The 19,282-nt window shown below is 40.3% G+C and overlaps 1 protein-coding gene across 2 annotated transcripts in view; it reads right to left on the bottom strand.

The window, feature by feature from the left end:
• The window catches only part of LOC117760389, a 70,588-nt gene extending 60,678 nt beyond the window's left edge, over nucleotides 1–9,910 (bottom strand). For both annotated transcript variants that reach the window (XM_034583371.1, XM_034583372.1), the window contains exons 1-2: nucleotides 9,650–9,910; nucleotides 2,337–2,458 (exon numbers count right to left, since the gene is read on the bottom strand). In XM_034583371.1, the coding sequence (XP_034439262.1) occupies nucleotides 2,337–2,458; nucleotides 9,650–9,707 (180 nt within the window). In that variant the 5' untranslated portion in view covers nucleotides 9,708–9,910. The remainder of the gene's footprint in view (nucleotides 1–2,336; nucleotides 2,459–9,649) is intronic.
• Between the last annotated feature and the right edge of the window lie 9,372 nt (nucleotides 9,911–19,282).

Below are 19,282 nucleotides of genomic sequence, written 5' to 3'. Positions count from 1 at the left end.
GACAAAATGTTGGGACATCAACTTTGAAACCTTATGAAATATGTATGTGTCATTAAAAATCAACTTTGCTCTGATAGTTTTTCTTTTGATGAAACCAGCGTTAATTATTAAAAAATATTTGAATCCATTTTATTGCACATGAGTGATTGAAGCCTTCTCTGTGGACATGCTGTTTTAGATGAAGTGGGAAAACAGTAAGTGTCACAGATTTGATATAATAATTATTAAATTAAATTGAAGGAGATAATTGTGTTGATTACATTCTATTATTAATCCATCATAACATCTTCAATTGAAAGAATTTTCATTTTTAAACCCAATAGCAGTTTCAACTGCTGGACATGTTTGGTCCCATGTCTCAACATCCATATGCTATCTGGGTGTGGCTGTGTCCGTCTGTGCTATATTAACGTACGACAATGGTAAAACACGCTGCTAGCACCTTAGCCACTTTTTCCTTCCACTACTAGCATTGTACACTTGTAATGGATGACGATTATTCATTGGCATGATGTGAATAACATTTGAATACATTACTTCATCCTTGAACATGATTTAAACTTGAGTAACGTCGGATACTTTAGATTTTCATGTGCAATGGTGGTGAAGTCCCATGATACCACACTGCATCACAATGTCATCAAACTAAGTCTTCTGTTCTAGCTTTGATTAAGAGACGCCTAGTGGCCGAAGTAACATATTGCACATCTAAGTCCCTAGAATGGCTCAAGCTCCCCACTAAGCCTGTGTTGACCATAATGCAACGTGACTGTCTCTTTGTTAGGTCCTCCCAGTCTGTTGCCATGCCCATGTTTTGAATCATGCCCTCAGTTTGAAACACAGGCTTTTGAGTTAATAGATTTGTGGTCTCCAGGACCAAAACCAGAATACCCTGACGACATCATCAAGGTCTGTTTTTTCTTTTACAAGAAAAAAACTCATCTGCAGCCACAAAACATATGATACAACTCTCAGCCTTTGCCTTGAACTGGCTTACTGTTTAGTCTGACGATGGCCTCTTGTCTGGCTGCAGTATATAAGGTGGTGTCATTCAGTCAGTCTCCCTCTCTCTCCCATGGCTTCCACAGCATTTAGCTTTGGTTGTCATTTGATTTTTCAGACTTGAGCTGGGTTGTGACATTAGAATTAACGATTGAACAACTAGCTTCATGCATGAAGCCACGTAAGCATTAATTTGCAGTCATGTGTCTGACAAGTCAAGGCGATACAATAACTTTCCTTTTAGCTTTGCTTTGGTTTCCACCTACTCCTGGGGAATGTACAGCAACAGTGTCTGGTAAAGCTGTAGACCTGGTGTTTTGTGCTCAACAGGGTTTATCACAGTCTAGTAAAGTTGTAAAGGTAAACAAGGCAAAAAAACAAACATAAGTAGATCTAAGATAAGTAAAGTTGACAATTATTTCTGAATTCGCCACTCTGATGACCATTTTCAAATTACAGTTATTTAATCCACTGTTCATTGAACTTGTATATGGCATATTGTATACTCAGCAGAACAGTGATTACATGATGTAAACATGAACAGTGTTTTAATATATTATCTGTCCAGGAAAATTTTAGAAAACTATTTCAGCTGGGGTTTAACTTTTGCCTTAATTTATAGTTCCACACCAACACATCTCTTCACTTACTTTTGGCTTTTGCTTGTTTGTTTTTCTTGTCATTTTTCTGGTATACAGAAGTAATTATACATATTTTCTATTCTGGCAGCTGCAGCAGTTGCTGGGAATTAATGGTAGAAGAGTAAGTAGCACAAATAGCGACGGAGCACCATGAGTGCACAGAAAGTAATGTACATACGCCACTTACAGAAATGCACATTTCATGAACTGAGAGAACAGTATTAGGGTTGTTTTGTGAGTTGCGGTGTAAAAACAGCACGGCAGCAGTGACCGCCACATCTGTACAACTGCTGGTTGGAGGAGCACTACAGATGTTAATGAGCTATTTTGCAGTGGGTGACAGGTGTCAGGTGCATGATGGCTTTCTGGATTCCTGCCAGTCCATTACGAGGCACTCCTCACTGTTTCAGCCTCCGTGCTTCAACTGTATAACGATGACGTGTTATCATTGTTAGCAACCCTCATTAAAACTAATTGGTATTGCTACTTGAAAGGTAGCTCATTAGCTCGAGGCAAACAGCAGTGTTTTGTCTAAATAAGGAATGATCACATGACAAAGACATTTATTCACCATACTGTTTGAAATCCAACACAGACGTTTACACCCCTATACATTTTGACAAATGGCTGATGAGATAAAAGTAGCGAGAAATTCAAAATATCAAGGTTCCCTACATGGAGAGTCTTTCTTACCTTCTGGATCCATGTGGACAGACAGGCATGGTGGGCAAGTAGATTTTTGCAGTCGCAGAAGTTCCTCAGCGGGTCACTGGCTTGAAGTTCAACATCCCGGCATATAAAGCACTCTGGTGTTTCTGCAGAAGAGGAGAAGATAGAGGTTGTGAATGGTTCAGCACTGATTTCACATCACATCAAAGACAAATTCCTGATTTGTTGCTCGTGAGGACATTGTTAACTGGTCATTGTATCAGTGTATTTGCTTTAGAGGAAGACTCCCTGTTACACTGCAACTTTCTTCCTATCACAGCATTCAAAACACACTGCACAGCTCCCCTGAGCATTTGATGGTTGTTTAGGTTCTACTGGGAGAGTGACACAGTGTTTCTGGGCTTTAAAAGTAATTGCAACAGGTTGACATTACAGACAATAAACACAACAATGAAGATGTGAGACAATATAGATATAGATATAGATATAAATAGATAGACATTGAGTAAAAGGATTCAGTATTCTATTGGATTATTATTATTGTTATTATTAATAATGATTATAAGAAGTATATTATTAACATTGTTATTATTATTATTCCCTGTCATTATTTGGAATATTTTCATTGCCAACCTTGACCCTCCTGGAGCTATGTCTAGTGTTTTATAGAACAAAATACTGTGTTGTGTAGAAACTACTTTCTACTAATAGACAGACACTGGATGTCCACATGTCAGAGAACATTACAAGACTGTACTTTCACTGTCCAGATACCAAGAACCAACTGCACATTTTCATTTCATTTTTATTTTAATTCTCTGTGCATTAAGGAAGGTTTTTTTGAAGATTAAATTTGACAGGCCTGATGGCTTACATTGGACTCGTTCATGATAAGCTCAAGGCAATATAGAAAATATGTCTAATCTGACTCACAGAGATGACACAATAATATAAAGTAAATGCTGTCCGCCTGTATCATCCATACAGCAATCAGGGATGGGCCGATCTGCTTTATGACCCCTATAATCTGATACGTGAGTGGCTATTTTAGTGGGAAGCATCTGACTGAGTCATTTAAACCAGCATTTGTACATGTTTTGACTTTGCTTTGTTTTGAGTTAGAGCAGCTTAAAGGTACAAGACTGTGTTCCCACTCGTACACGACTGGACTCAAACTTCCATTGGGCAGCTCCATATCCAACACACACACACACAAATGATTTACAGTGATCAAGAGACATGCGACCACATAAATGAAACTGAAACAGCATATGTGTCATTCAAGAATCCTTCAAGCTACAGCATGTGATATAAGAATTTTTAGCAGTATAGCAACACAGCCACTGAGGCGCTGAGAGCAATACTCTTTTATAAAGGTGCATTGGTAGATTTTTCTTTGGAACCCTTTTAGTGCAGCTCAATAAACTGAAAATACAACACTGTCAGATTTTCACCATCTAAAGTTGTTATTGTGTTGGCTACCCGGTAAAATGTCCAAAATATTCACTCGCCTTTTACTCTGTTGTGGTCTATAATCACCACCTAGTCACTGAGTTTGTCTGTCTGCCATTTTTGTGCAGTGTGGTTAGCAGAGCTTGATGGAGGGCAGTGAAAACAGAGGAGTCATGGGCGATAAAACCAAAACAATGCGTTTAATGACGCTAAAACATTTACAATACGGATACAGGCCATTTGACCCATTTTGTTTTTAAAAAAAGGAATCTGTGCCACACACCAAACCATCAATCCTCATAGAGAATGTGTTGAGGTTATTCTGGTTTAGAAGACTTTTGATGAAAAGAATGAAACTTGTTTCAGTTAAACAGGAATGTTGACGATGGACGATGTATGACCTATCCTGTTTTTTTCCCTCTTTTATCACAAGTTTCAAAGTTTACATGGATTCAAATTCATTATATTTACATGTATTTATAAGTTAACAAAGAAAAAGTCACATAAATACCAAAAAAGGGAAACCCTAAATGGAGAACTTATCACAACCTATCCTGTGCAGGGTTGCATGGGGCCAAAGCATATCCCAGAAGGCACTGGGCAGGGTACTTTCTTTTTTACACCAATTTGTTGTTGTGGATATTTCACGATTTTTCTACATCAGCTTTTCTTCATCATTAATAAACCGTCAAATGTGTGAAGTCGTGTCTCCTGATGTGAGACTGTGTTTGGTAATCGGGTGAAAATAAGGATCAGGAGTTGTTAACTGCTGATGACAACACATTGTTTGCTGCCACCACAAGTGAAAATAGCTGCTTTAAACTCAAGCTAGTCGAGCAGTAAAAGGATCCATCCTGGTTCAATTAGGAACGGACATAAAACGCGAGCGGTGGAATACATCATGTGCTCGCTGCCGGGCATGTCGTCCTCGCCCAAGGCCGGGGTTAGCCACAAGACGCATCCATTGTTTCATGCTCCATTGTGCTGCAAACAGCATCTCTGATTTAACAGCAATACATCGTCAGTGATGAGGCGCTTTGACGCTAAATATTGGACAGTAGCTGGGAGCCAGATTTGTTGGTTTCATGCCATAAAACACTGGGATTCATCAGTGGGGGCTAGCTGTCATGTGTGGGCTCGTCTGAGGGGGGGATAAAGTGCTGCCTCAGAAGCGCCTGTCTCTTTGGGGGCTTTCTGTGAGCCGCATTGCTTCAGGTGGAAAATCTATCTTCAGTTGAGGAATCTTTTAATCAGAGGGTGGGTTTTTAATGTAACCCATCAGTATCTGTGTAAGCAGATTTTATTACTGACCAGGCATATATCTCTGCTTGCATTAATATCTGACACCAGCTGCAGACTAGTGAAAGCAGATTAACTTTTATTTCTTATTACTTATTTTAGTCAAGTTAAAAATCAGGTATTTTTACATACTTGTGCAGTGTCGGTTCTAAACCTGCCTGTTTGGAATGGGCTGTTCTCTTGTCCTGTGTTAATGCTCTGGAGCTACTTCAGAATGATTCCTTGTCATTACTGAGTCCTCCTCAAACACTTTTTATAAACAGTCTGTGGTGCAGTGTTAAATTAGAAAACTTTGTGTTCATCCTACCTGGTTTATCTGCCGTGATGATTTTATAATGTTTTTCTTTTAATGAAACTGACTTTGCTGTTCACATGTGTGGTTTATATATATATGTTTGAATGATTAAACTAACTGGTGTTATTTTTTCTCATAAACTGGATATTGGCTATATCAGAGATCTGTTAAGCAACCGACACAATCTTCAGACCCCAGTTCACAGCTTTTGAAATTAAAGCTCTAATTCAGCTCGATATAAAGCATTGCAGAAACAAAACAAATGTTGTGCTCTTACAGTTAAGACAAATTGCCAAACAGGAAGTGATTATATGAGTGTTGTTGCAATGACGTACATATGACCACACACAGACTGACAGAAAGACACACGTTTGTGGGTTTGTTATCATGAGGCATTCTTAGATATATGTGTGGTATCTGGCTGCCACTTGCTTTACCAGACTGTTACCGACACCAACCACCTGGCCAAGACATGGAAATGGCTCTGTGAGGCACTCTCCAAATACCAGTGTGTGTCAAAATGTATATGTTTGCTTCCTTTTCGTCTGCCTGTCTAACAATATATCAGATTTAGTTGGTTTTCACTCATTGTCAATATTACTTTGTGTGTGTGTGTGTGGAGGAGTTGGAGGAAAATAATGAAGCCATGTAGAGACATACCTATAGACTATGACGGTCTAGTTAACAGGCTGTCGGCGTGTTTCAACAGCCTGACCAAAAATATTTCCAAAGCTACAGTGATGGCAGGTTCACCAATTATAGTCATTTTTAACATTTCATTCCTCCAAATCTGTGCTGCTTTTACGGTCATTATGGCAAGCCCCAAGGCACTTCAGGAACTAAATAACGGATGCACTGCTGCTGTGAAAATAACTAGAGAACAACATTACAACAGAGATGTAAACATGCGGCACGTCAATCGCAGCCGAGCTGACAAGTCTGCATGATCTGTGACTCCCATAATTAACTGTCAGCGGTGTCAGTGTTCGGCGGCGTTTCACATGAAGGTGAGCGCTCGACTAACGGGCTGAAGTCGCCCCCTCTGTGCACGATTTAACAGCAAACAAAACTTCCTCTGTGCGGCAACAGCTCAGGGCTGTGTTGTTTCCATACAGGCTGATAATGTACTAAAACAAAGTTTGTCAGTTGGAGACGACACTGATCTCCCGCTATCACAGAGGAGAATACTAACACCAGCTCCATCAAGAGCTGTTTACGCTATACTCGACTTTGTGGAACTGGCTTTCACTTTCACTGCTGCACAGTGTAACGCTGACATGAATAATAAGGGACAAAATGGTACAGAAAAGTACAGAAGCCATCGTCACAACAGAAGCGGTAACACTGAGCAGTGGCACATGACCGGTTTGAGACACTCTACAAGTAAACTATACAGTAAGACAATGAGGAAAATGCCAGATTGGGATAATTTAATTGTCTGTTGCATTGCTAACGACCTCATTAACAAAAGAATGATGGGAAATCAGCATGGTCTGGGCGAGGAACCGCCTGCGTGACAGCCATCTGGCTACAATGGGGGGTGGGGTTGGATGGGGGTTGGGAGACTGGTAAGCTAACACCACAGTCGACTTCCAAGCGCAGGGCTCGAGCACCTCTAGATGGAAGCAGGGATTAGTGTTCTGCTGACCAATGAGAATTCACCTTTTGTTTTTCTCTTCATAACACAATCCAAGTCACTAAATGAGATCACAGAGATGATGAGGACCGATAGCTCTGAATACTAGACACATGTTCCAGGTACTGAGGTGCAAAACACATGTCAGACTTTTATTTTCTCTTCATGCACAACCTTTCTTTTAAATTATATGAAAGGAAAAAAGCAATAGAGTAATAATTCCTTCATGTGGATTCACCTCACGTGACTGGACACAAAGAAAATGCACTTTGAAACTGTCATGATGTGGGTTTATAGCGACTACAACTAAATGAGATCAAGATTGACACTCAGTGAGCACATACTCCGCTAAGGCCCAACAGTCCCATTATGAAAACACGTTTAAATTCACTAGATCCAGATTTTATTTGGATCTGCACCAAGTTTCCCTCACCCATAAATATCAGTCCTCTACACATGCCTGATTTTCTTCAAGATCTTTTAGAAACCAACAAAAATATTGAAAAATGCCCCCTGTCTTGCAATTTATAGTAAGTGATACAAATATTCATGCATTCGCCCTTGATCTGCATCCACACCAAAATTTAAAGGGTTCTTTCTTGGATCATTTCCCACCCCTCAACAAAAGTTCATGGAAATTGGTTCGGTCAGTTTTTGCATAATAGAGTTGAATCTATCAATCCCACCTCTATGATATTTGAGAGACATGTTTATATTGTTACAGTGTATTTCCCCATAACTTATTGATAGTACAGAAATGACTAGTATTTCTCCAAACGTTAGGGCACCTAAGTTAAGTCAGTTTAGTATTGCACTTACATCGAGAGAGGTCGATAAAAAAAATTAAAATGATGATTCAAATCGAAGCAGCAGAGGATGAGATAATCTGAGTTTAGTCGTAAGTATGCGTAAAGCCCCAAATACCCCAATATAACTATATAATATAACAGTTACATCATCATGACCTCACCAGGCCATCACCTTGGAAATCTCCCTCCAGAGCCACGGAAGAGGTTTCACAGACGTCGTATCTTCACGGAAAGAGGAGCGCTCGCTGTGACCACTCAACTGACCTCCATGTGTACCATCAGTGGTCAGCGTCGCTGTGAGTGACACCGGCCACTGGAGAACAACATGCATCATCAGTGGTGTGCATGCAGTACCGCACGTTGTGTGCAAGACACATGTAATGTATGCTGTTTAATGTGAGCATGTTTACTCACAGCTTACTATGCAAATTGCTTGTTGGTAAATATCATTATGAGATTTAAGCTGAGCAATTTATTAAATGACAAATCTTTAATGGAGCAGGGGCTCAGCAGCTTTTTATTGTTATCGTGATTGGGAGAAGGCCTGGATCTCTAGAAACGTGTCAGTAGTTTTATTATCCCGTGCCATGCTACTAATTTATGCAGTCTCAGTTCTAAACCTGCGTGGCTGCTTGAACTGTGGCGATGCTGGTTACAGTTTTCTTTCTGAATCTGTAAAAGTGACCTGCAGAAATAGAGTCGTGGGAAGTTAAGGCCGACTGCAGGACTCAGTCCCCAGAACCCTGCAGCTGTTCACCTGTTTTTTCAGAGTTCAGTGAAGCTCAACTCAATACGCAGAGGCCCTCACTGGAGAATCAGGGTGTTGTTGCTGTTGTCGTGAACGCACTGAATGCATCGTGGTTGTAGATCACAACATCACATAGTTGATGAGTCTCAGCCAGACCCGGTAAAAGTTAGAATAATATATCGCACCAAATGTGACACTGCACTTCCTTGGGCCCTTAACAGGAAGCATGCTGGAGCTGATAAAATGAACAGTTCTTGAGATATGTGTTTTACTATCAGACAGACAGATAGACAATCATTTCTGGAATTAATAGATAATGCATTTTTTCTTGTCAATAAACCATGTTAGGCTGAAATCATATGTCTTGTTGAGGTTGTTTTGTTTTTAGTCTGACATTTTAGATTAAAGGTACGAAAGGTTTGGGCTATTTGTGGACTGTTTCCTGTTTACACCCCCATGACTTGCTAATGGAGGTTGATAGAAGGGCTTACAAGCACAGATTTTATAAGGTGCCCAAACTTTTCTACAATTACTGTTTATCTATGTATTTATCATGTTTATGAAAGCGAAATGTGAATGAATAAGTAACTGAGCATTAACAGTTGCTGAAAGGCTTATTTTGAACAGGCAGACGTTAAAAAACAAGCTTCCTCTTACTTTCACTTTCAGTATACGTCACTTGCTTCTGACTACAGTGTGACGCTCGCAGCTTGTTTTGTGAAACTTTGGCCGTTTGAGAACTCGGGAAGGTCCTTTATGGAGGGTCAATAAATCTTACGATAAGTATGTTATTTTAACCACGATACATAATTTGTACTCCTGGTTTACAGCTGAAAATCTGTGTATAGGACTTGTAAACAACACTCATTTTCTACTCTAGGAGGTAGAAGTGTCTTAGCCCCAGTAGCATTCCTCACAATTCCTAGGAGGGAGTGTAGTATGTTGACAAGAGGCCCTCAGTGCAGCAACATCTGGATAAGGTAGAGTGGGCATGTCCAGATGAGGAAAACATTGCCACCGCTGAGGCTGTTGTCAAAGCAGAACTAACAGCATGTCGCTCATGAGATAGGAAAGGACACTTTAGGACGTCAAACTCACCAATGGATATACTCCTGCAGGATCCTGCTGGAGACAGTAGTTGGTAGTCGCTGCTCATTTTCACTCTTTGTTGTGGCTCAGAGACGACTTCTTCCACCCACCCTGAGTACTTCCAGATCCCAGCAGTTTCCTCCACTTCCTGCTCACATTCCTCTTTTTTTTCTCCTGCCGGGGTTACGCAGACATTTGGAGACAAATTAAAGTGTCAAAACGGAAACTCACAACTTTATACTTTCTGCTCCTGCACTCCTCGTCAGCTGATCACTCTGTGTTTGAGGAAGTCAAAAAGTGAGCAGCCAATCACAGCGGCACACTGGGGCATGTCAGAGCAGGAAACCCAATGATAGGGAAGAAAAGAAAAGAGCTGGCTCCGGGCGTCATGTTTTCTCTGTCAAACTGTCTAAATATAGATGTTCTGGGTGAGAACGTTATAATAGTAACACACCACAGAGGAGAAAATGTATAAAGTTTAGGGTTCATAAACATGGAGTGTCATACTTACATAAAAACAACTCTGTGTTGCATCACAAACCATCATGCTGAGAAATGACTAACAGATTTTGGAATTTCCCCACACGTCTTTCTGCACGTTGTCCACGATGTGGAAATTTGTCTCCCTATCACTCTATGTGGTCACATTTAAAACCAGGGCTGGGCGATGTGGCAAAAATGACCAAGTATTGTATAAGCTGCATTTAATTAAATCAAATTATTTAACAACAAAACTTTACAGAAATAAGCAAAATGGCACACACAATAATACAATTGTACATGAGAAGACACAATACATTACCCTGAATACCATTTCAGAAAAATACAAAATTTTGAATAAAGTACTTTTTTCCCCGCCTCGTTCACCTGATAAAACCGACACATGGGAAGCTCGCTTTTAATTCTGGGTAAAATCAAACCCACGGTTTCAAAGAAATCTATAAATATCATATCATCAGAGTAAAGTGCACACCTGTCTATCTGGCTTCTCATATCAAAACAACAGCAGTCGGTTTGTTTAGTTGATTTACCAAAACCTGCCATGCCATGTCTTTGTAAATTGTAATGCTCTTCCTATAAAACTGCCCTGTATTTAAAAAAGTGCCTTGCTTTTGTGACATGATTGTTTGTGATATGTTAACATGTGTAAAGTGTCAAAAGTTCTGTATTTTAGTTAATGTTCCTTTCAATGTCAGTGTTTACATGGCTTTTTCCCCCAGTTCTTTTAAAACCACACCATCTCACAGGCTTTTCTTCACACAGCTAAAGTCCCACACTCTCTTTTTTTAAATCAAAGCACTCTGCTCCAAATATAAAAAAAACCTTGGAGAAGTTGTGGGGATGGAATAGGTCTACTCTGTATAATTAAATGGCACGTCTCCTACTATTCATGAAGAGCACTTATTAAAACAAGCATTCACATCCAATCCACTAGATAAATGACTTTACACCAAGTGCCATGAAGCCCATTAAAATTGCTTCTTCAGAGATGGATCAGGTCCAAACACACAATCAAAGGATTTGACTGGGATTATCTCAGATTAGAAACACTCAGGGACAAATGAGGAGATGACAGGATATCATACATTGAAAGGATAAATTAGCAGTCACATACCAGACCAAATTTGTGATGGGTGTTAGGGAATAAAGAGCTGGGGGGGGGGGGGGGCTTGGTGCTAAAAAGCAAGGAACGGCTCTTAGGATTTTAGGAAGGCCAATGATACATGGCCAATGTAAACCACAGTAAAAGCTTTTCCCTCTCGCTCTAAAACCACCTGCCATGTAACTAACGTCCACATCAGGGGAAGAATCAACCAGCAATAACGAATAAATGGACACAGAGTAACTTGTGAGAGATTAATCTGTTAGTCTGTGACCTTGTGGTGTCCCTGTGAACGCCATGTTTCTTTTTTACACCAAAAGATTCACTGCTTTTACTACACTTACAACTAAAGTTCACTTGAACGTCCAACAAAGATTCTGAAGTAGTTGCTGAAAGTGGAACTAAATTTATGCAACAGAGTGATGAACATGTTACATCACGTAGTAATCCGGGAATTCACATCATTTTATCACAGTTCAACCTTGTTTTGAATAACAGTGCTAAAAATAGTCTTTTTTGCCATTTAACATTAGTTAGACCATACAATACTATACAGTATTTTAGTTAAGCACTATACAAGAAGATCTATCCATCCATCCATCCATCCATCCATCCATCCATCCATCCATCCATCCATCCATCATGTAAAGCTTGTCTTTGGTCAAAACTGAGCTTGTCAAAGGAGCCGTTGTGAGTATAAGTTGAACACTCGTCGCCTCTTCATTAAATGTGAGCCACATGGGAAAAATATTGATCATTGTGGATAGCTAAGCCCTCAGCAATATCTTTACAAAGCACAACTTTGCAGAATTTGCAATTAACGAGGCCATCTTTAACCAAACATGTGAGAATTGTGAGCTTAATTTTGAAATGTAAAAGAGCTGTTTTGCATGGTAGACATTTCAGTTTCATCCTAATTTGAATATTTAAAACTAAAATAAAGCAGGCCGGGTGCTGATAAAACACTTTTCAATGGGATAAATAATGTAGGCAGTGGTTAATGTTAGCATGTTCTTCTTTGCATATTTTAAAGCCGATGAGGACCTCCGTTCAATGGCATTAAAATGAGGCATTCGCTTTCTCTCAGACAGCAATAAAAAAGGTATTTCAAAGGTTTTTTTGCGCATTAAAGAAATTTGACCCATGAACTCGACATAATCTTCTGTCATATGCTCACTTGTCAGGCTCTTCTCCCTTTGTACTCGTGGCATGGACAGTGGGAAGCTATACCATACCTGCAGCGCCTTTTCAAAGTTGAAAAGCTGTTCATCGGCTCTTTGATCTGTTTCATCGTCTTTAATGATGAATGATGTGACTTGCAGCTTTTCTTTGTGTTGGATTTCATTGGAGTTTCTCCACTGTCGACTCAAAGTTCACAGGTTCACGGACTTATCTGTTAAACTGTACTTGGATATTGAATCTTTCATGAATTATGACTAGAATCCTAAAGATGATTGGTGCTGCTAATACAGAATTATGCATATGCTATATTTTCAAAAACTAACAACTTATGTCCCCACTTTTAATGACTTCATCCAGTCATTAGCAAAAGTATCACATCAAAGGCTGCAGGACAAACTGTTTCTTATTTTTCTGACCCCCACAGATATCATAAACATTCTCATGGAGTGTAAAAGGAAATAGAAAATCCAATGATACTGAAGCCATTGTGCATATATACATTTTCACTTCTCAAAAGAAGACAAAAGCGTTTCTGGACACATCTGTGGAAACTGAGCCTTATGCCTTTGGGAGGACGTTTCCCTTGGCAGCGGCTGAGGGACATTTGAGAGCTGGCATTTCCCTGGGACACTTTGTCCACTTCCACAGTCCATTTATTCTGCAGTATTTTTAGGCTAAATCCACACTATCAAAAATGGCTTTTTACAACTAAAACAATCTCTGTCCACACAAGTTTTGGCTCTCATCAGTTTTAATCCCCCGTCCAAACTAACACACCATGTCATGTGACCCACATGCTCACGTGCACTGGGCATTTGCAAGCCGATGTTACCAGGAAGCATTCAGTTGTGAGTTACGGAGAGGGATAGGCTACAAATGAGTATGCAAACAAATAGGTTGTCTCTTATGCATGTAAGCTGGTAACCAATACAACAAGGTCAGCAACGCTTTTAAACGATTATCCATGTTGGGTTCTACACTGGTAGCCAAGGCTAATGCTGGTTGTTTTCTTGCGTCTTCATCATGACTGTAAAGACCCAATCAGCAAGCGGTTGTGAATATCAACGTCATCGTTTCTGCCCCTACAGACTAAAACACAGCCCTGTAGTTTTCAAACAAACGGGGCAAGCAAGCTTTTCTGAACTTTAATCGGCTCTAAACTGAAGGCGTGTCCATAGCAGAGGTGATCTGTAAATCGAGTGGTATGGATGTTGTCTCATATTAGCTATGATCACTGCAACCAGATCATTATCAACATAAACAAATACACAGGGTATCTTGGCAGATGTTATTAGGAAGAAAATCATTTAAATTTCAGTCTGGCTTTATATAACCCTCCTCTATCAGCCACCACAAACACGAACTGCAGCCACTTCTCAATGGAGCGCTGAGCGTCTTTGATCGTTCCACTTGATCACAGCTTTAAGACGTCAGCTGCGTTTCAGAGAATTTGTCATTGACTACTGCCAACTTTCTCTCACTCATCCAATTTTGCAGCGTTGATTTAGAGCAGAGGCTGACAATTTGAGTGTGAATGAGGGCGTTCCGCAGACACATAACTCCATATCCAACACCTTCTCATAAACAATAAACCCAAGGAGTTATTTTGTTCATGTCTCATCCTCCTCTATTAACAAGCCTTCGTTAACAATCACTGCAGGGAACAAATTCGGATCTTTTTCTGGATTCGTCACTGTCACAAAGTTCTGAAGCGAGGTCAGACGTTCAAGGTTGCAACGCAGTTTGAATATTCAGACTGGTCCATGTAAAGTTTCTGGAGGTAGAGCATTCTCACTCCATTAGAGAAGGGACAAGCATAATTATGAAAATGAGATAAGGCAGAAACAAAATGACCCGACTGAAAAAAAAGAGGAAAAAGTCCTCTAGTGCAGAACTTAGTTTGATTGATTCAGAGCAGATGAGCCCAGGGCTCCACTGTTGGCAGCCCAGGGTTCATGCTGTAATGATAGCTTTATAATTAAGATTAAAGACCACGGAGCAGAGACAAGACACTCGAGTGGTGTTGGGGGCTTCTCCAATGACACTGGGAATAATTGAAGAGAAGTATCTCCACTCCCTACCTCCCCAAAGAGTAGGAGACTGGGCATCACAATATGCAAACATGGATGTGACTGACGAAGGATTGGGGTTTAAACATGAAGAACGCCGAATTCTATTTGACCGCGTGATAGCTCACAATCTCTGTGTCACTTTAGGATCACTTTAGAAGAGCTTGATTTATGTATTACTGTAGTGTATAATTTTTTTTAAATTGAAGCAAAACGCCATGTGTTAAACAGCAGATTATGTGTGATTATGATGATTCACTCCTTACACGGGGCAGATTGGAGAGCCATCTGGGCAGCAGTGATGACGGAGACAGACTGACTTCTGTTGGTAATGAGTTGGACAGCATGAAAAGAACAATAACCCTCTCAACAACTTTCTTCCTTCCTGATATTTCACAAGTCTGTGCTACTTTTTGGGTTTCAGATACTTTAAGAGGAAAAAAAAATCTGGATAAACCTCCCTCACGTGAACGTCCTTTGTCAAATAGTATTTCCATTCAGACGCGTGCTTTTCAGGGTTCCACCGCAGCTTGTCAAGGTTCATGTTCATAGTGGCCATCATTTCTCACCTTCGCTGACATCTCCCATCTGATGAGGGTGAAGTCAAGTCGCTTAGATGACTAATAATCATATCAAAGGTGCCATGTCATGCAGCAGATTTAAATAAGAGGGTTTGGGGGAGCATTTGCATGCATCTGTATGCCTGGGCTAAGAGGCTAATGTCATAAAGTACAGCGCAGACGTGATTTAATGTAATCTGTCATGTCATATGCTAATCTTCAGTCCTCTCAGCAACATACAGCATGTTAGCACGGGGGAGATTTCAAGGAGCACTACAGTAAGCAAGTGGTGTAGCACTGAGCGGTGTGAGACAACGTGTGTGTGTGTGCTGAACTTATCATTGACATTGAGCTGATACACTCAGGGACATACATTTCTGTTTTATTTTTATGGTTCGTATTACTTAGGCCTACAGCAAATTTTTAAAACCAGAGTTACTATAATAATAATTATTATTATTATTAATATTATTATAAACGTTCATTCATATAGCACTTTTCAACAGAACAGAAGCTTAAAAACAGAACATAAGCTGTTTTCAGACATAAATTCCGGAGAATGTCCGCACAATTGAATACAGGCTTTCTCCGGAGTTTGTCCTTCACACATGAAAGACGCTCAGACTTGTTGAAAACAGCACAGAAATCTCTGCAGTGTTCAGGTGAGGAGTGGTGCAGCAGACAGGAGGCAGGAGGTAGAGGTAGCTGTGGAGATCCCATGTTGAAGTGTACAGCACATCAACGCCTGCCTCGGCCCTTATCAACAAAAACTCTTTGTCTGTGTCTATGTGTCCTGTTTTTCATCCAGAGATATTTGTTTTCTTTAAGTTTTTTCCAGGTCTGCGTCTATCGTATGTTAGAAGCTTCATCAACCCCCCCACTCCTGCGGAGGATCTCCTGCTGTGTTCTCACATCGGCTCATTCAGATATTCTCCGAAGATAATAAAATAAAATACATGGTTGAATTAATTAAAATTAAATTAAATATCATTAAATAATGAATCATAAAAATAAGTTTTGAGGAGGAAGTTCTCCCCTACCATAATACAACTTTGGTGCAGCACATTAACAAATGAACAATAAAAGCAGAAGAGAGGACACGATTTTGGCCCTAATTTTTTAATATTTAGTTTGAAAAGAGGGGGCATCTCATATTTAAGGATTAGACAATTACATATCCATTACATCAGATATCATTTTTGAATGTAGAGAGTACAAAAGTGACTGGTCTTTTACAGAGTGTTGCATTATGGGCCGTCTGTATCCTTAATGTTGCTGGCAAGTGTTTTCAAGTAGGTCTGTGGTTGAGTCTTTCAGAGTTCATCAGAGTGTTTGAGTTTCTGAAGGCTGGTGTTAATATGTTCCGCTACCACAGAGGAAATAAATTAATGATGAGTGGAAACGAGTTCTCAGCGTCTCCCGACATCTTCACTGCAGAACTGAACGGGGAGAAAATCCGTCAAACAGCCCAGAATTACGGCTGTCATAGATGCTGAGCTCGAAAAGACTTAGGTCTGAAAAAATGTGAACAGTCAGAGAAAATGAGCACGAGAGAGGAATGGGAGTCGGAGCGAAGGATCGACTCGCTGCAGTAACTCAGTCAGCTGGTTAGTGGCGACACCCCCACACGTTAGACTGAACAAAACTTTGGGAAACAGCCAAACACTGTTCCACTGTCAGATGGCTGTGGGGGGCTGAGAAGATTGCAGTTCAGTTTCACTCATTGTATTGTGCACTGTACTTGAAAAATAAGTTTTGTAATGATACTGGTCCAAAATCGTGCCTTTTCCTTTGTAAAACAGAATGTGGTGTTGGGGAGTTTCCCTAACCCTCAGACCAAATGACCCAGAAAACTAACATGAAAGCTTTATGAGGAAAAGCACATATTGACAACAAAAAGCTGCTTTGGGCTTCTCTTTGAAGGAGTGCTGTAATGTAGCTCATCAAATCCAGTAGAAGTCAAAGAAGGAGCGGGTGGATGGTAGTCTTGTTTATTGGATTTCTTTAATTTGCAGTGATTATGATGTAATGGTTTGCTGACGGGTGACTTTATATTAAATTGTTGCAGATGTAATGACTATGTGAGCCTGCAACAGGCAGCAGAGACAGTTTTAACCACAATTTAGAGCTGTCTCTATTCACATTTTCTCGCAGTATAATTTCAGCTTCATCTGATGAACACAGTCCCAGTGTTCGCTGCCTGCACATGCTCTCCTTGGCTGGTCAGGGAGCCAGCAAAGTTAAACTGAATGGGGGACACAAGTATGACCCCATGTGTTGTGGCCTCCTATTTAGACTGGCTGAAAGAAACAAAAATAAAGTTAACGTTTACAAGGAGATCTTACTTATGACAAAACAGCTGGAAATAATAAATTAAATTGAATCAAGTTAAGCAGTGAATATTTCTAACCATTAGCTTTGTGACTCAGCTTCCTTTTAACCTCACTGATCACTCTAGCTCAACTTCCACTTTGAGGTAGTGGCCACAGAACTAAATCATCTCAGATGGTGGACTGATGGATATCTAAACTCTATAAAATGACTTTATTATTTCTTTCAGCTTCAGCAATTCTTATTTATATTGAAAGTCTTGTAGGAATGCTTCCTGAGAACAGAAAACTTAAAATGTTTGTGAGAAGTGGGGTACACCCTGGACAGGTCACCAAAATACAGGGACAAACAACATTTCCCTCTCACACTCACATCACCAACAGACAAGAGTCTCCAATTAACCAAACCCCGATCTGCATGGCTTTGGACTGCAGGAGGAAGCCCACGTATAAGAACATGCGACCTCCACACAGAAAGACCTCGGCCACACCGGAAGGCAACAATGCAAACCACCACACCACCTTGCTGCCCCTCCACACTCCAGTGAGTGATACAGTGACAATGACAATACAGTGATTTGTGTGGTCTTGGTTAAAATAGACTGTAATTGCTCCTTTTGAAACTTAGATGAAGATCTGGCAATATTTCAAGACAAATGTACACATAAAAAAACAAGTGTTCACATACTTTTTCTTGCCATTTGAAATTCCTTTGTGGTGGATAGAGCTCAAAATCTTGTGTCATATTTTATCCAGTTTGATGCATTTGAAGCGAATATCTGCAGTAGTGACTTTTACAGTGAAATACCACATAGATGTTTTTCGTCTTTGTTTTGGTTGATTACATGAAATGGCCACATGGTAAATTAGATTCTGGAGATGGATCACCGATATGCCGGTTCTCTATCATACTCAGAATTCCATGCAGGTCCTCTTCTCGCTAAATGTTTCCCTGTAACCAGATGAATTATAAACTCCTACAACACTGATGCATCCGGCCGTTCATCAGTTGCTCGTTGTGACCTTTTCCTGATGGGGTTAACATTTTCTTTTCGCAAAAAAAGTGCAATGCAATTTCCACACACTCGTATCACCGGCTCGCAGTACACTCGGCTGGAGAAAAGAGCTGAATCTGGTCACAAGTGGCACCACTGCCAAAATACCAAACAATGTAAAATAAATTCATTGGAGGAAAATGTCAGGTAGGAAGCTGTGAGAGGGACTTTGGAGGTCTGACAAGACACAATTACAGACCGGCCCCCCACCGAGGACTGGGATGTGGTATTTTCATGTCGGTAGTCTCTCAAGTAAGCCCACAGCAGCATGGCACACCCCTCTTTGATCTGTGTGGAGGGGGCGCCTGGTGCATCCCTCTCTCGCTGCTGATATAGTGTGGGAATGAATGTCAGGACAAAGTCAGCAAAGAGCCGGCTCCTCCCAAACCCATTCCCAATGCACACAAGCATTAAAATGTGTAAACCTCCATTTCAGCGAGCCTTCTGTCTATCGCTGATGATCCCTGCGAAGAACTGCGAAATGGTTACACATCCGACTATATGAAGGATTGTATTTTAATATGTTGTAGAAAATTCATATTCTAAATTCCCATCAGATTCTCCTCAAACTTTAGCGTGAACAAATTCTGACATAAACGCTGCATATCCTGATATATACAGCGTAGACTCTCATCTAATAATCTTTCCAATTATTCATACCCTGAAGACAGCCTGATAGATTGCCTGGGGTAATTAGAATGATTAAGTGAGAAGTGCAAAATGGTAATTTATCCTTGCATGACAGAGTTAAGTAAACCTGGTTATAAAACCTGCCTAATTAGCTGTCGTAAAATAGAGCAGAATGGTAAACCAGTGAACAGGTAGTTAGGGAATGAAGTCATT

Source organism: Hippoglossus hippoglossus, chromosome 4 (assembly GCF_009819705.1).
Source record: "Hippoglossus hippoglossus isolate fHipHip1 chromosome 4, fHipHip1.pri, whole genome shotgun sequence".
NCBI classification, from domain to species: domain Eukaryota; kingdom Metazoa; phylum Chordata; class Actinopteri; order Pleuronectiformes; family Pleuronectidae; genus Hippoglossus; species Hippoglossus hippoglossus.
This window is presented reverse-complemented; position numbering and strand designations above follow the sequence as displayed.